We start from the raw sequence: 21,895 nt of genomic DNA, 5'->3' as shown, positions 1-21,895 counted from the left end.
TGATTAGTTTCAGATGCAGCTCAGATCGTCTCTCTCTCGTGTGTGTGTGTGTGAATCACAACTTCCACACAGGGCACGGGATGGTTTACGGGATGCAGTGTAACACAGACTGACTGTAGTCGGGACGGAGCTGCTTGGACTCAGAGGAACGCAGCAGCAGTCAATGTTGCTAAGCTATGGCAGCCAGTGGGGTGAGAGAGTCAGCCTGGCCAAGCCTTCTGCTAGCTCAGTGGGGGGATCGCGGTATGAAGACATAAAAGATACTCCTCTCTCCATTCACCATTTAATACAGGGGACTGATATAAAATATAATAGGCAAACATGTCTAATCCATCACCTTCTCCTCTTTAAATCTGAATGAAACCAAAAAATAAATAGAAATCTACAATGTGCTGCAACTGGTGGTAAGAATCGCTCTTTGTGAACTTATTTGGTGTTGGGGGCAGCGGGGGGGAATTTCCTGGCCTAGATTACTGTCAGTTTTAAGATCACTGTGCTCCCCTTTTCCTGCACCCCTCCCCAAACAGCACCACCCACGCACACACACACACACACTAAAAACCTCACCCTAAGTCACACACAAATTGTCAAACATTAAAGTCCCTTGCAATCTCTCTCTTTCTTTGTCTCTCTTTCTTCCTCCGCTGCTCTGATACCCTAGTTCTGTGGTTTTGCGCTAAGCAGGGGCTTCCTGTAGTCTAAAGGTTAGTGGGGGGGGGGGGGGGGGTGCGCAGTATGCTGGGACAGGTAGCATAAACCACAAAACCCCAAGACACAGCGGAACAAAGGTGTAAAGTGTATCTACAGCTCTGTGCATCGGCAGAGCAGCCGGAGACATCTGCACCAGTTCTGCAGCCCCAGCGCTCTGTCCACTGTGTTCTGCAGATGGGAACCTTTGACAAGGCCGCCTGGCATTTTCACATGGGAGCGCTCTGATTTGAGTGCACCCCCCCCAAAGCCAGCTGCACGCAGGTGTGTGCGTCTGTGTTCACTATCAGCATTCACTCCCTGGATTTGTTTGTTTTTTGTTAATAAACGAGTGGATCGAAGGCCCTGGCGTCGTCTTTGTCTGTTGTCTTTACCTGAACAAAGGTGCTTTTTAAGGAACATAAAAATACACAGGTGCTGATGACTTGTACAGCCATCTCTGTTCCCGCTGGCCTCTGAATTCCTGTGAGGTTCACATTTAACAAATACATGACCTACGCATCAGGGAGGCACCAGACACCCAACACCGGACAGCAACACGCTGCCTGCAGCATCTTTCCTAGACACAGACCAGACACGATACGTCCTGAGGAGTTTATCTTCTATAAACTATTTTTTAGTTTTGTTTGTTTTTTGCTTTTTGCAGTAATCCTTTCTAAACAAATCCCTCACTAAAGACCCGAGCAGCCGCCCAGCACACATGCGTAAAGCGGCGCGCTTATTTCCATGGCAAATCCAATAATGACTCTTTCAATGTTGTCTGGTGGCAGGTCGTTTGTATATTTGGCAGGAAATTTGCTTGTGACAACTGTTCTCGGTAAGCGGCTCTGCCCGCTCTCCTTGACGGGCGGCACCCCCTCTCCACCCCGCGCAGGCCGAGGGGCCCTCAGTTCAAGGCGAGTGCCTGAGGGGCAACAGGGCGCCGAGCGGAACAAGCACTCAACACAATCCAGACGACTGCTACTCACCAGCATTTGCATCCCTGGCAGGTGCTGGGCTCAATTAGACAGGTCCACCTGGCGATAGCGCTGTTAACAATCTAAAACACAACACAAAAATACGCTTTTAAAATTAAATAATGAACCCTGCATTTTGTTATTCAAACCCAAAGGCACGGCAGGTGCGCGGGGCCGGGCCGAGGGCGGGCCTGGCAGGGGACAGGTAAGGAGGCTGGAATTGGAGGATCGCGCAATCCTCCCCAACAATCAGGTTTCCTAATCCGACCCCAAAGTCAGGCTGTAAGAGACTACAGTCATTCTGTTATATGTGTAGGGGGCTCTGTTCACCCTTTCACCAAATACAGTTTCACAATGCGATTACTATTAAACTGATACAGGCAACTCTCTGTGAGACACAGTAAATACACACATATGACAGCGGTGCTACAATACTGTACTGTGTCGTGTCCAGTATGGCACACACCATAGCCTGCGTATACAAACTCCTTCAACCGGCCATTTTCATGTCTAACCCACTTACACATCTGATCCGCACAACTGCGTTTACCAAGTCATAAGGTCCACATTTAAAATCGACTGATCTGGACTGATCTGTAAGGCGCTCGTTGCTCTTGTTTCTTCCCAGGTTATTGTGTTATGGTTTTATTTTTGTTTTCAGTGGATGGGCGCGATGGGGCCCTGTTGCTATGGCAGCGGGTCTCTTTGTGATGTCGTTTGCCCCCCCCCCACTCCTGCGCTCTCCACGTCAGCCCCAGCTGTCGCCTCAGACCGGCGGGCCGCGCAGTGGGGCCCGGCCGCTCAGTGCGGCGCTGAAGTGGGCAGACAGACACACACAGAGACGGCCTCTCCATCCATCCTGTCACTGCTAATCCTAACGGCTCCTCCTATCAGTGCTCCCAAAACACACACAGGATTTGAACTTTGTTTGTGTGTGCTTACAACTGTACCGATATAGCGCCTTGCTACTACTGTCATAAAACTTTAAATGACTCAATTCTAATTTTCTTAACCGTATTTATTTAGAGCGGGTCACACTGAAAAACTTACTCCTTTAGCTCTTTATCAGGACGCTGGTATCTGTGGTGGAAATGAATGCATAAATAAACGATTTTATCGCTCACAATATATATTTGATTGATAATATCGATAATACCGCACGGCGCAGCTTGAGAAGAGTCTCCAATTGTTTTGTTGTTTTTGCGGTTAAAACTCGCATCTTTCTGCTTAAACGCAACTGTAAGGAAGTACTTGTTTTTAATGCCTCAATAAACGAGGCGACATCCTGTACACAAGTTTGTTCATACTTACCTTTGAATGTTAAGTGCCAAGGAGGGAAAATGAAAGGAGAAAGAAAGCTTGAAGTATGAACCGTACTAACACCAGGCTTCCTTCTGTGCGGGGTTAGCCGAGAGCAATGGCGTTGAGGATCAGGGCTCCCTTTAAATATCTGGGTACTTTAAGAGCTAATAATAATAGTATAACCCTAATAACATCTCAACAACCCTTAAATTAAATGTATGTGCACACCTGTATTTGCATGTTTAGGTGTACATTTGTCAGTGTGCATGTACATGGGTGTAAGTGTGTATTTGTGCATGTGCAGTGTTACGTCTGTGTTTGACAGTGTGAGACTGTGTACGTGTGTGTGTTTGTGTGTATTAGTGCATGTAAATGTGTGTGTGTTTGAAGTTCCTCACTGGGGTTATTGAGGTCTATATATAAACACAGCTTCAGAGAGGGTTTCTCCCACCCACGCATCTTCCTCCATGACATAAGAACTGGAAGGGGACAAAGAAAAAAAAAAGAACATTACAAAAATCAAATCAAAGTGGATTTAATAATCACGCAACGAAGTGGCGTGGATTAGCCTAGCAGTTCAAAGTAAATAAATACATGAATAAAATAAATACATACATGCATAACAAGGGCCCTGCCTGCTGCAAGACATGACTTTTTAAACTGTGTTTCAGTCAAGCCAAATGCGGGGTCCCCGGTATGACATACAGTTAGTAAGTACAGAACTACAGAAAGACATCTTTATCATAATAACAAACAAATATATACATAAATAACACAGACAGGAATATGCAGTGTGTGTATACAGGAAGTCTATACAGACAGATAGATAAATGGATTAATAGATAGATAAATGGATGCACAGATAAATAAATAGATAGATAGTTAGATGGAAGTACAGATAGATGGACTGATTGATAGATAGATAGATAGATAGATAGATAGTTCTTCGGCAGTGGCTGGGATGTGTGGGAGGGGAGATCCCCACGTGTCAGACCCTCTGCAGCCCCTACAGCGTCCACTTCCCTTTTCACAATCTCAGAGTAACCACTGGAAGTTACCACTACACCAGTGTGCCAACGCCAATCACACAGACACATACACATAAGCTGTTTTCTGGGGTGACTCACCCCTGAATTCACATTAGCGCTGCGCTACAGGACACGGCTTCTGATTCACATCAACATTTTTCAACCCAAGGTGAAAGCTTCGTCTTGGGGCTCAACTGTCTAGTGTGAAAGCAACTCTAGACATGCGCACTTACACACCCACGCACACATGCATAGACACATGCAGACCTGTGCACAGACACAAAACAAAAACACACACACACACACACATCAGCCCCTGATTTCGGACCGACAAACACTCTTGCCCAGTTAAGGGGGCACCCTCTGTTGTGTTCACCACCAGCTCTTGCGTCTCTCAATTATTCTTAGAGTTGTTTGCACTCTCTTCATTGGCAACCAGTAAACCTGCCGCAGAAGCTCTCCGCAGGCCGCAGCCTCAGTGTACCCCAGCGCGTGCCCCTTCCTGCTTGTGCCCAGGCCGGCATCTGCCAGCTTTGCTGTGCTCTGTCCGAGTCTGTCTGTGTATTTGTGTTTTCTGTGTATGTGTATGTGAGCATTCTTCTGCCCCTTCCTGCCCCTCTGCTTGCCACAGCCTGCCCTGGGGGGTAATTAGCCAGGCTGGCTGGGGCTCACCCTCTCCCACTGGAAAGTTTATTAGGGGATCTTGTGGCATGTCCCTCGGGCCCTAAACCACACTCCCAACCTGCCATGGAGCTCCCTCCACTGCTCTAGCTCAGGGAACTCTTCAATTAAGGACGGAGACCCTGGAGAGCAGGCCTCGGCCCCCCAGCACCGCTCCTCTCCACACGGATGCGGCTGCAGCTGCCAGCAGTGCCAATGAGTGTTTACCATGGGAAAAGGTGCACAGCAGTCTGGCAGGTTTCCCCATGTTTATACCGTTGCATGTATTTTTAATTTATTATTTAATTTTCTTTGTTTGCTGTCTTTGTTTTGCCAGGGTTTTCCAATGCTCTGTGTCACGGCCTCAATGCTTTGTGTCACAGTCTCAGTGCTCTACCTCACGCTCTCAGTGTCCTGTGTAACGGTCTCAGTGTTCTTTGTCATGGTCTCGATATTCTGCATCACGGTCTCAGTGTTCTGTGTCAGGGTGTTAGTGCTCTGCGTCACGGCCTTAGTGGTCTGTGTCACGGCCTCAGGGCTCTGTGTCACGGGCTTGGTGTTCTGTGTCACGGTGTCAGTGCTCTGTGTCACGGGCTTGGTGTTCTGCGTCATGGCCTCAGTGCTCTGTATCACAGTCTCAGTGCTCTGTGTCACGGTCTCAGGGCTCTGTGTCACGGTGTCAGTGCTCTGTGTCACGGGCTTGGTGTTCTGCGTCATGGCCTCAGTGCTCTGTATCACAGTCTCAGTGCTCTGTGTCACGGTCTCAGGGCTCTGTGTCACGGTGTCAGTGCTCTGTGTCACGGGCTTGGTGTTCTGTGTCATGGCCTCAGTACTCTGTATCACGGCCTCAGTGCTATGCTATGCCATACAGGAAAAAAACGTGTCATACCAGACTTTTTCTCATAGGGGACAAATGTACTATATTTTAATGTACTTTGTTCAACATCACATTACAGCTGAATTTACACTGTTCGCTGTGCGCATTCAGTCTCACACAGACCTGCACTGCCACAGCCTTTAATTAAAATATTGATGTCATTAAAGGGCATCAGGGAATGAAGAATTAAACTTGAAACAGTAATAATAATAATAATAATAATAATAATAATAATAATAATAATAATATTGATCCTGCAAGTGAAGTGTACTTCGCATGTCCTCCCAATCCACTACTACTAATAACAATGGCTGTGTTAGCTGATAGACTTTTTTTATGTTGTGTGTGTGTGCGGGGGGGGGGGGCACTGTAAGCTGCTCAGCTCAGAGAACACTGACGAATCATGGGTGGCCTGCCCTGACCACAAAGACAAACACAAGCCCACTGGCTGTTTCATCCCTGCCTCAGTAACAGAATTTTGAAGATGTATTTATTTGTTTGTCTATCTATCTGTCTGTTTATTTATTATTTACCCCTTCAGTTACTCAGGCTTCAGTGATGTACAGCCGAGAGTCCTGTCTGAAGCGGGGCTGTGAGACGCTGTGGCGGGAGGGGGAGGATCATCCAGGGCCATTAGACACCGATCTGGTGCTGTACTGGTGCTCTGGGGCTCATAGTGGTGAGGGGAGTCTCTGTGTGTAGACAGGGTGTGTGTGTGTGTGTGTGTGTGTGTGTGTGTAAGTGTGTTAAGAACATGTTCATCTCATCCTGATCTGTAACCCAGTCTCTACATCTTTATCCTAACCCCTCCACCCCACCCCTGCCCCCGCTTAGCAGACCTCTTCACACACACACACACACACACACACACACACACTCCCTCTCTATCTCACAGAAATGTGAAACAAGGTCAACATATTCTTAAAGAAGCCACTTCAGTGTCATATATTTATTTAAAAGCTCGTACGCTGTTTAATCGATTATTATCCACAACAAAAACAACAATAATAAATAAACAAACAAATAAATAAATACATTTAACAGGACTTGTACTCTTAGCATTACCAAGTCACCGATACTGGCATAGGCCCAAGAAATACATTTTAGCTAAGAATTAAGAGAATGTATTCTGTGCTGGAAATAATAATAATTATAATAATATGAATACCGAGGTTCCTTCCAAAGCTCAGGGCTAAGTAAATTATAAGATTATTTGAATAAAACCGTAATGCACAAACTCCTGGCTGCTCTGAGCTCTCTCTGTCAGTGACCATACAGACAGTGAATTATTGAGATCTGGTATCCCCCTCCCTTGCCTCTCTCTCTTCCTTCCCTCCCTCTCTCTCCCTCTGATGCCCAGCCTCCTTTCCCCTCCCCCACACACTGCTCCCCTGTTGTGATCCCACTCTCTCTCTCTCTCTCTCTCTCTCTCTCTCTCTCTCCTTCTCTTCCACTCACTCACTCACTCACTCACTCCCTTCCACCCCGGGTCTATGAATCAGTCACAGTCAGACCAGACATGGTTTATATTCTGTTTCATGTATAAAGCAATAGAAAAATATCAAATCAAGGGGGAAGGAAAGGACCACATTGGTGATGCTACTTCAGAAATAGTTACCACGCAGCAGTAATACATAAATCGATAGATAGAAATTGTAGATACATTAACACCTACTATCCGTTACACAATTACATTTAAGTATTACATATAGTATGACGTTGTGAGATTGTATCTGTTTATATATATATATATATATATATATATATATATATATATATATATATATATATATATATAGAGAGAGAGAGAGAGAGTAACAGAATAGAAATAATATAATTTACCAAAATATAACTAAGTATATAAGACTGGGAGATGGAGAGAGAGAGAGAGAGAGAGAGAGAGAGAGAGAGAAAGATCAACAGCCCGTTTTACTGCCTCAGATTTAGTTTAATTGAAATGCAATCCTTGTGGCCTTTTCTTAAAGGGTAACAATATAAACTACTAATACGAAGTGCATGGCCGGTGTCTGGACTTCAAGGTGCCTTTAATTAATCGATGTAGAATATATATATATATATATATATATATATATATATATATATATATATATATATATATATATATATATTTTTTTTTATGTTTTTCGTCGTGCTGTGTGGTTTTGGTTTAAACTCCATAACTTCCTGTTGAAACATGCGCACAATGTGTCAGAGAGACGGACAGCTAGGGGCTCTTCTTAGCCGTGGTCTTACTGTGTATCCCTGTAGTGTGTTAAAGTCACACGTTGCACAAGGTAGACAATTATTATTATTATTATTATTATTATAAAGCTTGATGTTTCATTCCATGTGCAAAGAGGCTCTTCATCGTCTAGGGCCTTGTCATGATTTGCTACAGGTTTGTTCTTTCAATTGTATTCTCCACACTAATGATGATATGCAATAATGCAATGTTTCAGAGGATACACAGAACAGAACAGACACAAATGCACACGCATTACCGGGGGCAGTCGGCGCATTGTGTGCATGGAGAGGCAGCAAAGGGTTATTTTGTTTCCAGCAATGAGTGCATGTACATTCCCGGCTGCAATGCATTGCATATACACAGACGAATCCTAAAACACACACACACACAAACTGAGCCTCTCCTGGAAACGATCCATTATCTGGTGCACCCTGTGACACGGGCTTGTGCTGCCGAGACGGGAGTTTCGCACGGCGGGATTTGCGGCGGGCGGCACCGAGAAACAGGGCATCGCCTCGGAGCCCCTTCAGCCAGCCTCACTGAGCACACAGGGGGAGCCAGCGAGGAGAACAGGGGGGCCGGGCCAGCGCGGCAACTCGACCTCCGATTGGCCGGCCGCCCGCCCATCAATCACACGCGTCACGCCATTGGCCGGACCCCTGCGGGCTTATCATTCCATCTCGTGCTGCTCCTGCTCTTATCGCCCCCCACTTTTGCAGCCGTCTTCCTCCGCTAGCGGGCATAGTGCCGACCATCTCGTCTTTAAAACGCAGGAACCGGCCGAGCGGCGACCGATTCGGCACACCGGGCTCAGGCGTCCCGAGGATCCGGTGCCGTTTTCCGCTTTCCGAGCAGCGAACGCGCAATTATCGGCCTGTCTTTGGGCGTTTGAAATCGGACACCGTTGGCGTGGAGGTCCCTATTTCAAGGCGGAGGGATACGCGGCTGGGGCGCACAATGTGGAGGCTGTTAAGATGTCTACTCGGAGGATGAAATGGTTTCAATTGTAGCAACAAAAAACGGAGACGCCAGACTTTTAGAGTGTTTTTTTTTTCTTTTCTGTTGGATGCAAATAGGAGATCAGAATTTAATGACGTGCGCCGTCTAACGACACCAACCCAAAGCATAAAGGAAGCTGCCTGGCCGTTGTTACCGCTGCTTTGGAAGCGCCGGGGGGGGATCTCTTGAAGTTTTATGTGTTTTGCTCCAGTTCGGTCTTTCTATCGTTGCCGTTGGATGCCAGCCGTCTGAATAAAAGGTAAATATGTCGACATTGCATGGCTGCCGGGGGAGGGGGGTCTGGGGCCGGATTCCGGAGCAGGCGTGCGCCGTGCTGGAGCTGCGGGAAGTTTGGCGAAATGCAAAAGTTTGTGTGTGTGTTTTTCTTCGGGACCGGGGTTGCGGACGGACTTGGTGGTGGTGGTGGTGGGGGGGGGGTGTCCGACAGGTTTCTTTATGCGAGCGCAGGGTCCGGGCTGCCTGGGGAAAATGTGCTCCGGTCCGGGGTCGATGTCGGGTGGCGGAGGAGGGGGCCCCGGGGGTGGGGGTGGATAAGTTCTTTGTTCACTTTTGCACTTTTTTGGGGGAACAGTTTTGACAAGCCCCGAGAGGGACTGGAGGGTCCCGGCGGCGCGGTGCTCTTTGTCTCCGGCGGCCGGAGCGGGAGCGGGAGCTGGGCTGCAGCCGCCAGAAAGGCGCCGCACACCCGGGCTTTAAACGCGCAGTCCGCCCGGGTGTCTTTTAAAGTGTTTTTCAATCCGGGGACGAGGTGCTGGTGGTGGGGGTGCGATTCGGGTCCACAGGCGGTTAGTTTTTAGATCACATTTCTACACAGTTGGGCACATCTGTCCAGGTTTGATCATTGCACTCGTGTATTTGTAGGTAAACGCGTATATTTGTGTACTTGTTGTATCGGGCGAGTTGTTTAATTGAGTTTGTTTATTCTACATTTGGCAGGAAATTCCTTCTGTCCGGCCCCCCTTGCCCCTTACCCCCCCCCCCCCCCCCAAAAAAAAAAAAAAAACCGACAGATGTAAAATGTTTCGGCTGCATCTTTAGTTATTTAAACGGCGCTGCTGCTGTTCTGTTTCTCTTTATGATTTTTGTCCTGGTGCTTTCTGCTCCAACTGAAGCAACTCTGAGTGGGAAACCTCTCTTCCCAGCTCGGAGCTCAGATGCGTGTTTTTGGGACTTTTCTTTGCAGTAAAACTTCTTCACGAGTCCCTCTGAGGTCTTTGTGTGGCAGGAAGGACTGGAGTCCATGAGGATCTCTCGGGTTTCCCATGCGAGTCAGGAAACGCGTCAATTTCTCTCTTTGCGTGATTAAAATCCTGCAAATCGATTAGTCTGCGGGGGGGGGGGGGGGGAGTTATGGATGAGGAATCGTCGATGTATATATTTATTTTTTGAGAATGAGGGAGGTGGAGTGGAGTCGAGACCAGGAGGTGGGTTAGTCAAACTAGCGCTAAATATGTGCAGTGTTTTAGTCTGGTTGGTCTCGGAAGCCGGGAGAGGGAGCAGGAAAGAGAAGAAAAGACGGTGGAAGAAATGGAGGAGAGCAGCAGCAGCAGCAGCAGGAGGAGGAGGAGGAGGAGGAGGAGGGAGGGGGTGCAGGGGGACTCCTCAAACTTCATCGATCATTTCTTTTGAAGTTGGAGAAGTACATTCTGGTCCGCGGATTCGATCTGAGCATAATCGACTTATTGTATTCGAGAACGTGTTCATCGAATTGCTCGAGTTCTTTTTCTTTTCTTTTGGAAGCAACTGTTGCATCTGTATTTATTGCGTTTTTTCACCGGCTTAAAACCCCCCAAACAAACTCAACCCACCATTTTAGATTGAGCTTGGGATATGGTTTCTTTTTTCGATGTCTTAATCTTTTTTTTTTTTTTTTTTTTTCCTCCTTTTTAAAGGGAATTGTTCTGCAATTGAATGCTAATAAAACAATTAACCAACGGGCGCAATTTACACTAACACAAAATCGTAACGGTTTTTATTTTCTTGAATTATGCACTGTATGTCCAATCCTACACTTTGACTATATGGGGGGGTGGTATGGGAAGACCCCAATCCGAGCAGTGTGTATTATAGCTGTACAGGGCGGGGTCGTTAAACTGTAGCTTTATTTAAAACTGTTTCCATTTTATTGATTTTATGCTTGTTTTGTTAACCCTGCTGCCGCTTAATGTGGGTCTATAGCTTCCAGATGGAGGGGACGACGACAATAAAGTATAGCAAAAAATAAGCACCAAAGCATCACTTCTTTCAGTGTCATCATCCTGCGATAAATCCCGTTAGCTTAAGGGTTTCAATTCTCGGCAGATCAACTAGAAAATATCCTAACATAACCATTTTGTCGTAGTAGTAGTAGAGTATTGGTGGTGGTATTAAATACAGTATTTAAAGCTTGTGCAGCCAAGGCGGGGTTTGTGTTGAACTATAGTTTAACTGTACGAAGGATAGACGCACTCTGTGTATAAGATGTATACATGCATAATAACGGGCTTTGTGTGTCAGGCCATTCGGGTTTCTTTCAATACTTGTTTGTGGTTCGATAAAATCAGTTGTCTTGTACAGTTCAAACTCATTATCGTGTGTAATGTATATATTGGGATAAGACGGTGTCTGTGCATGCATAGCTGTCTCAATTGGGCCTCAACCAGGCAGCTTGTCTGCTCAGTTACAAATAAACTGGAAAAAGGAGGGTTATTTTGATGACTGATTGGTTGGACTTTAGCAGGTAACCCCTTAAAAATCACCATGTCCCGGGGGGAAGAGGGCCCTGCAGAGGGAAGCCTGGCTCTGAGAAATAGGCCAACAGTCATAACTCGGATGCAAGCCGGGTTTGTGTGACCTGCTGGTCTGAGATTATGCCTCCTTATTTATTTTAATCACTAATGCTCTCCTTAAGCAGGGATTCGGTCTTATACAACCCCGGTTTGTCTTGCTTTGATTCTCCTGTAAAAAAATGAATGAGGCATAACAAAAAAACAATAGAAGAAATGAACGGTTAATTAATATATACCATATGGGTGACCTGGACCTGGCCTCTACATTACCCACGGTCGAGAACAGCCAAATCCCCCACCTCCCAAAAAGTGCACACAGGAAATTCATCAACAACTTCATAGATGGATAAATAATGTAACTAATCAATAGAGAGATCCTCTATTGGTTTGCCCGCCAGAGTGTTTTCTGGCAGTGCGGGACAGTGTAGTGTAGTATTCCCTCTCTGTAATGGAGTGAAATTTGGCTCCAGTCCCGTACTTTGCCCTTTGGTTGTAGTAAAGAACACAAGCAACTGGCTGTGGTACAACACTGTCTGGAAAATGTGCGCTACCTGTTGACTGTTGTAATAAAACCCTTGCAGGCCATAGCCAGCCAGAAGTGATACAGGATGGTCACCATAGCAGGTTTAAAGGGTTAAGTTATTGCAGCCAGCTTCAGCATAGTTCAGATGAATAATATGGCATCGCTCTGTGGCAGTAGAGGTGCACTTTGGATATCCAGTGTTAGTTTAGTCATTGTTGCTATTGCCGGTAATGGTAATGACTAAATTACTTACTTAGCAGAACTCACTTGTTGCTCTGCTCATGGGCTGCAGTCCTGTGCGATATCTGTGAGTTTCACTGGCAGTGATCCTGAGGGATACCCTTTGAAGTGCTGAGCTGAGGGGGGGGGGGGGTTGTTTGTTTCCCCACTGTGGGCCTTTTGGTCAGAACAGCAGGTCAGGATGCGTTTTTTTTTTTTTTTTTTTTTCATTCTTGTAAAAATAAAATTTAAAGTAATGGGGGGGGGGGGGGGTTACCAACCTTGCATTTCTCCTTGTTCAGTGCATTTGAACTGGAAAAACAATGCAGGCTCCACGCTTTGTGAACTGTATTGCTGCAAACTGTTTTTAGGTTATTGTCCTGGTTTTTTTCAGTTTGCTAGAGTGTGGAAACTTGCATTATAATATACAGGTTACATAATCCGAAATTACCCCCTGTTCCAAGATAAGCTGGTGCAGAAATGCTTGTAACCTGGGTTCATTTTAAAGTGAAAATAGAGGGTTCTGTCTTCTGTGTGGGGGTGTTCACTGGGGGAAGACCCTGCTGCCTCTAAAGCAAGTGTGTATATGAGTATGAGCTCGAGGATTCCCTGTGAAGGATTGTCACGGGTGTGTAACGTCATTCTTCGTGGTTCAGTGGTGCACTTGAGACAAACCCCTCTTACTGTATCAGTTTTGCCGAATGCACCGAGCCCAGTGTCTGAGGACATGGGTCCCGCAGCGCTGGCCTGCCGTCTGGGAGAGGGCTGAGGTCAGTGCAGGGACTGCCTGGGCGCTTGCGGTCTGGGGCTCGGCGGCTGAGTTCACGCCTCTGCTCCCCAGAAGATGGGTTTTCGTTAGACTCCAATTATTCAGAAATTCGCAGGTGATTGTGAAGTGTGCGCATTGCAAAAACCAGCCACCCCCCCAGCAATGGTTCCCAGACCATTGCCAGTTTGTCTGTACCCTATCGCATGTACCTTGAATCCAAATAAGAAAAAGCCATCAAAATGTTAAAGGGATATTTGGAAGTGCATGGTGTGTTGCGTATTGGCATTGCCCTTCTGGTCGTCAGTTTGGTTTTGGTTTTGTTTTCTCCCAATTTGTACGAGTACGTGTGTGTTTTACATGCAGTAGTGTGTGTTGGCTGTATAGTCCACCTGGAGGTGATTTGGGAACCGCTGCTCTGAAGGACAGAGTTCAGGTGCGTGAAGTGCCAATGCATGCAGGAATGAGGAGTTTATATTTGCAATTGGTTTTAAAAAGTGTTGGAGAAGGTAATTTTTTGTGTAAAGACGTTTGAGATCATGTACTGAGAATGGCCATCCCGGCTGTAGGATGTGCCAGCAGCTTATCTGGGGCAAGTGTGTATTGACCCACCGCGCGCGAGCACAGCCCTCCCCACCTGAGGCCGAGCCAAATGTAGACCAATACAGAAAACATTCTCCTGGTCCATTTTTAAGCCCGAGGAACTTGGATAACTTTTGTTTGCACTGTAGTCTTCCATGTCTGTGGATGTGGACAAGTTGACATCTGTTCTGTTACTAAGTAAATTAAAAAAAATATTAAAAATATTTGAGGGGTGCAAAGGAGTCCAGGCTACAGTCAGTGTCTGTTATTGTGCAGTTCTTTAGCTTTGTGCAAATGTAAGAGATTGCATGCAGAGCTGTGCAAGTCGCTTTGGAAAAATGTCTGCTAGTAATACTCGGGAGAGGCTAAGCTGGAGACTTTCAGCACAAAGTCCTTCTGTCTGACTGCAAATAAAGAAACAAACCTGCTCTGAAGCGCAGCCTGACTGGAGTGTGTAGTGCTGTGGACAGATGACTAGGAACAAGTGGACTGTTTGGGGTTATTCCCTTGGTGGTAGGAGAGAAAAGACTAAGTACTATAAAACATTGAAATTGTGCCATAAAAAAGTATCTTATTTTGGGTGTGGGTGTTAGTGTTGTGAAGTGCGTAACCCTTGTGCCTTGTGCCAAACGCAATGTTTTTATCTCGACAGGGCTGTTAGCCTGCCGCTCGGCGTCTTCTCTTTCCCAGTGTCCGACTGAACCGTCTTGGCCCGCTTAGTCCAATCAGCCCCCCCCCCCCCACCCTGTGTTTTAATTGGCCGTGTCGTATTCTATTGCAGCCATAGTAACGGGAATGGTTAGTCGGATTGTCAATGGGAGAAGCCTCCACGTGCAAAATGTGTTTACAGTTATTTATAAATTCCCCATTGAGTAGCATGATGACTTGCAAGATAACACCAACACAAACAAAATGGGGAAAGAATCTGTGATTTCCTTTCCTCTGGTTTTCAGATGAGGTTGCAGGACTCCTTCTGAGTGTTTGAACTCCACACTTTTCCTTTGGTGTTTTTAGTTGCGAAACTCTGCCAGGGTCCCTGAGAACTGAAACCTGTTCAATTGACTCTTTTCAAATCCTGATATTAGGTTTAATAGACCTATGTGCATTTCTCTTTCCGCTGTGGAGGGAATGCACACCAACCACATTGAGACGCGCTCTGCAAACGCAGTATGGGCGTCTGTTAAATTGCGTTGGGCTGTATTGCCAATTCAGTCCGTCCGTATAAGCTGTGGTTAGAGATCAGTGCCAGGGCACTAACTTGAGAAACTCCCCTTGTTCCGTTTGTCCAGTGTGAGGCGGGTCTGTGACCTGAGTGGCCGCTGCATTTCTCCGGATGGACCGTTTGTTTAGCGTTTTGTAGCTATTGGGGCCCCCCGCCTCCCTCCCAGCAATATCCTGTAGCCCCCATGTGATTGGGTTAGACCACGGTGGCTGGTTGTAAAAGCCAGGCATACTGTTTTTTGTTGGTAGTGTGTGATGGCAGAAGGCTCTGAGCCACGTGATCGTTTTGTGTATCCTGCATGAGTGTCGCCACGTGTTGTGCAGCTCCATTGTGTTTTATGTTCTGCTTTTTATTTTTTATTTTTTATTGGGTCGTCGTGGTTTTAAAATCCATGGCCCCTTGTACTGTGGTGTGGCAAACACCCTCCCGGCATAGAGGCCTCACTGTAAAAGGTGGCCCCGGTCTGCATGACGCCCTCAGATGGGCTCCTGTTGTGTTTGTGCCTGCTCTGTTTCGTGCTTGGTGTTGTCACGTTCTCTCAGTGTCGGGGCTAGCACGTTTTTTTGTTATGACAAGGGGCTGTGTAGCAAAACTTGTATTTTAATTTATTTTATTATGTCAAGTCTTGCAAATGTTTATACATCTCTCTATATATTTTTTATTTTTTTACCATATCAGTATTTGTTCAGCTCGCAGTGTGGTGCCAGTAATAGTCAGTGTATCCTATCTGCGAATCTCTCTCGCAGGGTTGTTAGTGGCTGAGACTGAGTGGCATGAACGAGCAGCAGCAGCAGAGAATGGCTGCCGTGGGAACAGACAAGGAACTCAGCGATCTACTGGATTTCAGTGCGGTAAGACAGAGTGGGGGCGGGGGCTGGGGCGGGCTTGGGAGGGGTTCAATAGAGGGACGACGGGGCAAATTTCTCAAGGTAATCTTTGGGGAGGGTTGGGGGGGGAAGACGGGGAAGTTGTAGGGGGGAGGGGGGTTTAGGAACGTGCAGTATGGTGGTTCCCCATTTTCAGGCGGGAGGCTGGGGGTCGTAGCAGCCCTTTGCCTCCACGAGCTACATTTGTGATTCCACTTCAGTTCTCACTCCTAGAAAGGGATGGGGTTTTTGTTTATCATTTTTTATATATAGTTGGTTTCCCCCCTTTCTTCCCCAAAGTTCGGCCATTTGTGTGTTTTTTTTTAAGCAGTTGCTGCTAAGGGAAACTTACACATTTCTGCCCTCCCTTTAGTCTGGCTCATGTATGTGTTCCGAGCCATGCGGGTTTGCTGGAATTGATTTGTTTTGAGTAATGCGTGACCCTGTCTTCGGATGTGACTGATCTGAGTGTCCCACAGAGCGGGAGTTCAGAGCCGCGGTTTTGGGGATGTGGTGTATTTTGAGACGCGAAGGCTGGCAGTACACTAATGAACTGTGACGAACCAAGGTGCAGAAATGGCTGCCCTGCTTACCACTGTGCATTCTTCTATTGAAGGGCAGTGGTTCGGGGTGTTTGGGAGGGTATTTAAGTGCAGTTGTACCCACCCCCCATGTCGGTCGTATATCACGTCGCTGTGGAAGTTGTGAATCAATTCTGCCATTTTAAACTGTATATTCTTTCGTATGATTTCCTGTGTCTGTCTGGTGTCAGTCAGGCGTGCATCGACGGGCTGTCGGCCCTTTTGGCTCTGAAACCTTGCTTGTGCCTTTACCTCTCCACTCTGATGTAATTAACTGTTCTTTGTATTAACGAGGTCGTTAAGAGGAGTGAAGGCGTATCTTTGTCTGGATATTGTGCCCAGATTGCCGGTTTGAGGTGCAGCCTTTTTCCCCCCGCCCGTATTTCTTTTCTGTATTGGTCTATGTATTTGATTAGCCCAGCTATAAAAACTGTCCTTCAGTCAATGGTAGCCCGATCGCATCCCCAGACTCGTGTGGCTTCTGACAAAACATTTCAGTTACGAGACTGAAACATGATATTCCCCCCTCCTTTGCAAGGCAGAATGGATAATATAATACAACAAAAGTGAACAATTATGCCTTTTAGATCCGGAAAAGGGAACGTTAATTTTTATTTAAAAGTGTGTATAAAGTCTCCATCGACTGGCTCTGTACAGCAACCCCATCTATCGCATGCTCACACGCACACTGAATGGTCAATACAGTCTCGTTCTGAAACCCTAGAGCGCACCCTGAAATGCCCCCCCACAGAGGGGGAGTTTGTTCATTGACTGCTCTGAGGGGAAACTGCCGAAACCCAGCCGATGGAGTTAAATTGGTGGTGCTGGGGTTGATTGTTGTGGTTGTTGTCGTTTTCTGACTGATCATTGTGGCATTGCAGGCCAGAGCCCCTCTCTGGGCCCAGTGCTGTGGCCTCACTGCTCTGATAAGCATGGGTGTGACGAATGAGGAGGCGGGGGGTGCTGGGAATTTGAAATTTGATTCCTAGGCAGCGAGACTGGGTGTTAAGCAGAGTGTTTTGTTAGTGAGTTTGCTTGCTAGTTTGTTTGATTAAGCTTGTGAACAGGAGCTGCACTTGTCCTTAGCTCTAAACTACATTTATATGAAACTTATTTGTTTTGGTCCTACTTTTGGTTGAAACCAGTCATTTCAAGTGCTGGACACCCAAGGACTGTGTGAAGGCACTTGCCTTTCATTTGTGTGTTTTGTGGTTTTGTTCCAGGTTTCCCCGGAATATTACAAACTCTGATCTCTGGATAAATGATATCTGTAGAGCCCTGTTGAATCGGTTAGATTTTTGCATGATCAGATTTACTGCACTATTGTTATTCTTTTAATGGAGGTAAAATAACCACACAAAAAACCCCATATTACAAATTTTAAATCTGCACAGTAAAATTAAAGTCCTGTAGACCCGGACCAGATTGGCAGCCTCTATTTATACCTGTGTTTATAACTGTGTTCATTTGAACTGGACTTTAAGGCCATCGCAGGTTTGAAGACCGACTAAAATTAAAATAACTGAGGTGTCATTTTCTCATTGTATTAATGAGACACAAATCAGTCCCATTCAGATGTACTGGAACCCTCCCTCACCCACTCAGTTCAGTTGTCTGGCAGTCGCAGGTTGGGGGGTGGGCTGTGCGCTTTGCTGGGGACTGTGGGGAATGTTTGTCTTCACTTGTTTTGTTTTTGTTTTAAGAGGGACCCCAGGCTCATAACTCAAACCCTCTCTCTCCCTCCCTCTCTGTCGCTGTAGATGTTTGCGCCACCCGTGGGGAATGGAAAGAACAGACCCACTACACTCGCCAGCAGTCAGTTTGCAGGATCAGGTAAGCACCTGGAGTCTAATGGCTTTTCAATACAGCGCTGCCCTCCCTCCGTTACCCTCCGTGTCCCCACTGGCCCCTGCTGTGCAGGTATGGGTTTTGAAGTATAACATTCACAGGTGTTCCAATAGACTTAATTTCTGTATTTTTATTTTTTTGGTGCATCAAAGGCACTGTTTTCATGTTAGATGTTTTGAACTGGCTTTAATTAGTGTCACAAATAAAATAAAAATGTATGTATTGAGGGAGGTAGCGGGGGTATTTTCTTGTTTATTGTGGTCAGTGTGACATTTATGGCAGAAAGCCTGCAGTCACTCGCAGGTCAGACGATCCTGTTGGGTGTGGCTGCAGCTCCCTCTTCTGTGGGAGTTCAAGGGGCAGTGTGACATGGTTGGGTACATAGTGCTGTTGAGGTTGTCCAGCGTTAAAGGTGTTTAAATCTGTCCGGTCCCCCCCTCTGCTCAATAGTACAGTAACAGACCATGCCTATTCTAATTCCTGCGGGAAGCCCTGGTCTGGGTGTGTATTGAACACATTTAAAGAAACGCACTCCTGTGCTGTTTGTGAGCAATGGACTGTGAACACGGGCAATAAAACTGTTTAATAAAGTCCATGCAACACTGTTGAAGATCCGTCCTAAGAGCTATCTCTCCCATTTCTCCTACTCTCTGGCTCTCCCCTTCTTTCTTGTTCCTGGTCTCTCTCTCCCCCTCCCACCTGGTCTGTCTGTCTCGCTCTGTCTATTCTTCATTCTGTTCTGCTGGCCACACAGTGCTGTGTCTTTGATCAGACAGTGAGTTGGCCAAGGTAGGCCCTTGCATGTGTAGCTTTTTACTAGGGATTATTTTTCCTTTTATTTTATTCCCTCCCCCCTCTCCCCACTTTTTCTTTTATGGTTCCAAGACGGTAAAACAAAGGAAAACCTCCGGGCATTTTTTTTTTTGGTGCCTTTGAACATTCTGTTTGTAGCTGTATGACATCACTCACTGTGGCTGGAATGGAGCTGGAGAAAGACAGACCGGCAGAGGGGAAGAGTCATGGAAAGAGATGGAGAGAGGGAGGCAGTGGGGGGGCGGAGAGAGGGATGGAAAGCGTGCGTGGGCGGGTGGGAGGGAGAGTGAAGAGTTTTCATGGATCAGTTTTCAGCAGCATGTGGGAATGATAGTCCAGCATAGTGGCTTGTCTTCCTGCAGGTCCATTTGTCTCAAGTTTTCACAATGAGGCCCTTTAAAAAAAAAAAAACAACAAAAAAAAAAAAAAAAACAGATTAGCAGGATTGTCTCCGATCCAGATCGCAACGATGTCTACTTATCCCCAGCAGCAGAGGCCGGTGTGGCGGCTCGGGGCGCTCTCTGCGGCCCCTCGGAAAACGAGCCGTTCACTGAAGGTACCCCTGTAAAGAACCACCTCTCTGTCCCCGGGTTCTCTTTAAACGACCCCCCCAACACACACACACGCATCAGTCTCTAATGGGTCATGTGTAAGCCCGGTGGCCACGGGGCCCTGCAGCGGAGGCGCAGCACGGAGCTCAGCTGCACAGACGTGGGGCTGAGTCAGGGAGGCTTTCAGGCAGTCCTCGAACCGCCGGTAACAACATCAAAGATTAAAGGCAAGGAAAAAACAACCCAAGCATTCCTGCTGCATGACTGTGCCAGTGAGAATTACCACGAGGCCCTCGGCTGCGCTGCTCCCATCACGGCCTCTCCAGCCCAGAGCCGGCGTGTGAAACCTGAAAACCTTTGTTTAATTTGCATGTATGAAACAAGTTACAGGTTTCCATCTTTTCACACCCCCCCTCCACCCCCACCATTTATTTTCCCCTTCTTATGAAATCTCGACTTGCAGTTTAAAAAAAAAAACAAAAAAAAAAAACCATCCGGTGTGGGATCTGGTAATGTGGGTCTTTTTTTTTTTTCTCTCTCTCCATTTCTTTTCCTTTCTAAAAGCATTCATAATTCCTTTGAATCAGTCTGCTCCGTGAGGTATTTTTTCTTTTGTTTTATGCCACAATTCAGAAGTTCAGTCTTAAGTGTTTTGTTTTGCCATTTGCCTTTGGTCGAGTTATTCTGCTAGATGTTGTTTGCCAAGTGCCAGGTCAGGAAATAACACGCAGTGGGCTTTGAACACCAGTTGGGGTGGGGGTCTGAGTAGGGGCAGCACAATAACACAAGCCCATTGTGTTGCATGCCTTCACCTCATTTCCTATGACTGCTGTGTCTTTCCCTTGCCCAAGTTAGGAATACACATGTGGTTGAGCTGTAACTAGTTTGTGTGAGAGGAGTTCGTCCTATATTATACAGTGTTCCTTGTATGTTGACACTTCAGTGTGCGTGTGATGCTTGTTTGCATCCAATTGTAGACGTAGACTATTCTGTTCAACCAGGTCAGGCCTTGAATTAGTTTTGTAATCCTTTCCCTTGCTTTGAGATGCTTTTAATGTGTGTATGAGGTGTTAAATAAACTTGATGATGTTTGATGACCTGGATCTGAAGTGTGAGTCCTCAGGCGGGCTGGTGGAGTGTGTGTAACGGTGGTTCATTTTGCAGACTAGTGTCCATTTCCTCTTACTTGTAGCCCTTGAAACTCCAGTGGTGGTTTGTGTGTGCGCATTGCGTGTTCGTTGTAAATTGTGACTCACCCCCCACTTCCTCCAGTTCCTCCAGTTATCTGCGCTACTGTTCCTCAAGCCCCAGCATGTTCGTGTTCATGTAGAGAGGTCAAGCCTGCACGAAAAAATACTGAATTCGGGTTTAAGGAGAAATCTCTGAAATGGTGATGGTGGGTATCTTGAGGTTTGAGGATCTCTCTTGCTACCCCAGTGTGAAATGGAGACATTCACACACTCGGTCCCCCCATGCTGAGAGAATCCTATCGAGAGAGAGAGGGAGAGAGTGAGAGGGAGGGAGGTAGTTGGGGGGGGGGGGGGGGGTGTTCAAGGAGGACTTATTGGCTTTACTCCACCCCCCCACTGCACAGACACCTCCCTGCCTACCCCCTACTGACCCCCAGGAAATGGCCTGAGAATTGGCAACAAAAGACTCCTCTCCCTGCTCCATTCACACCCCCCTGCATTTTCCTTGCTCACCTCTGCAGCTGCTGCCCCCCCTCCAGGCCAGGGTGTGAGGCACAGGAATTGGACACCTTGCCTCTCGCACACCCCACCATCTCCTCTTTTCTCTCCATAGAGACGCGCCTCTCTCCTTTTCTCTTTTTCTGCCGCTTGCTACAAATAACCCTTCTCCACTCCCCCCCACCCTCTCTCTCGCTCTCTCAAGGCCCTGTCCCTGGGGTCTCCACTCACGCCCCCTCTCCGAGTTTCATTTACTGACAATCTGAAACTGAGATTGAGGCAGTATTTTTAGCCCCGGAGAGATCTGGGCAGAATGGCGGAAGGTGGGGGGGGGGGGGTTGCTTTTGCATGAAGTTTCAACTTCAGATGAGTTAAAGAGAGAACAAAGCCACAGAAAGAAACAAGACAATGCTATTGGACTGTACTGGTGTGGCACTGTCTTCCCAGTTTTTGTTTAATTCTGGGAACCAGAGCACTGTGCCTCAGGTCTTCAGTCCTCCTCTTCCTGCACCCCTGTTCAAGCAGAGTTCTCAAAATATTAAATACATTTCTGGCTTGATCTTTGGATTTGAAATTGATTTGCTTTGTTAGACCAGTTAGTCCACAACCGAACAGGTCAATTTCAAGGGTCTTCATTCACTTGCAGATAACTTGGTCTCTGTGTATGTTATA

General features: G+C 46.8%; 1 protein-coding gene across 3 annotated transcripts in view; it reads left to right on the top strand.

Moving 5' to 3' along the window:
- The first annotated feature begins 8,471 nt into the window (after window positions 1-8,471).
- The window catches only part of tcf3b (transcription factor 3b), a 31,653-nt gene continuing 18,229 nt past the window's right edge, over window positions 8,472-21,895 (top strand). The window contains exons 1-3 of one of the 3 annotated variants that reach the window (XM_066695207.1): window positions 8,472-9,034; window positions 15,623-15,727; window positions 18,084-18,156. In XM_066695207.1, coding sequence (XP_066551304.1) covers window positions 15,650-15,727; window positions 18,084-18,156 — 151 coding nt within the window. In that variant the 5' untranslated portion in view covers window positions 8,472-9,034; window positions 15,623-15,649. The remainder of the gene's footprint in view (window positions 9,035-15,622; window positions 15,728-18,083; window positions 18,157-21,895) is intronic. The other 2 variants (XM_066695206.1, XM_066695208.1) reach the window with 2 other exon arrangements.

This window comes from Amia ocellicauda, chromosome 22 (genome assembly GCF_036373705.1).
Source record: "Amia ocellicauda isolate fAmiCal2 chromosome 22, fAmiCal2.hap1, whole genome shotgun sequence".
Lineage (NCBI taxonomy): Eukaryota > Metazoa > Chordata > Actinopteri > Amiiformes > Amiidae > Amia > Amia ocellicauda.
This window is presented reverse-complemented; position numbering and strand designations above follow the sequence as displayed.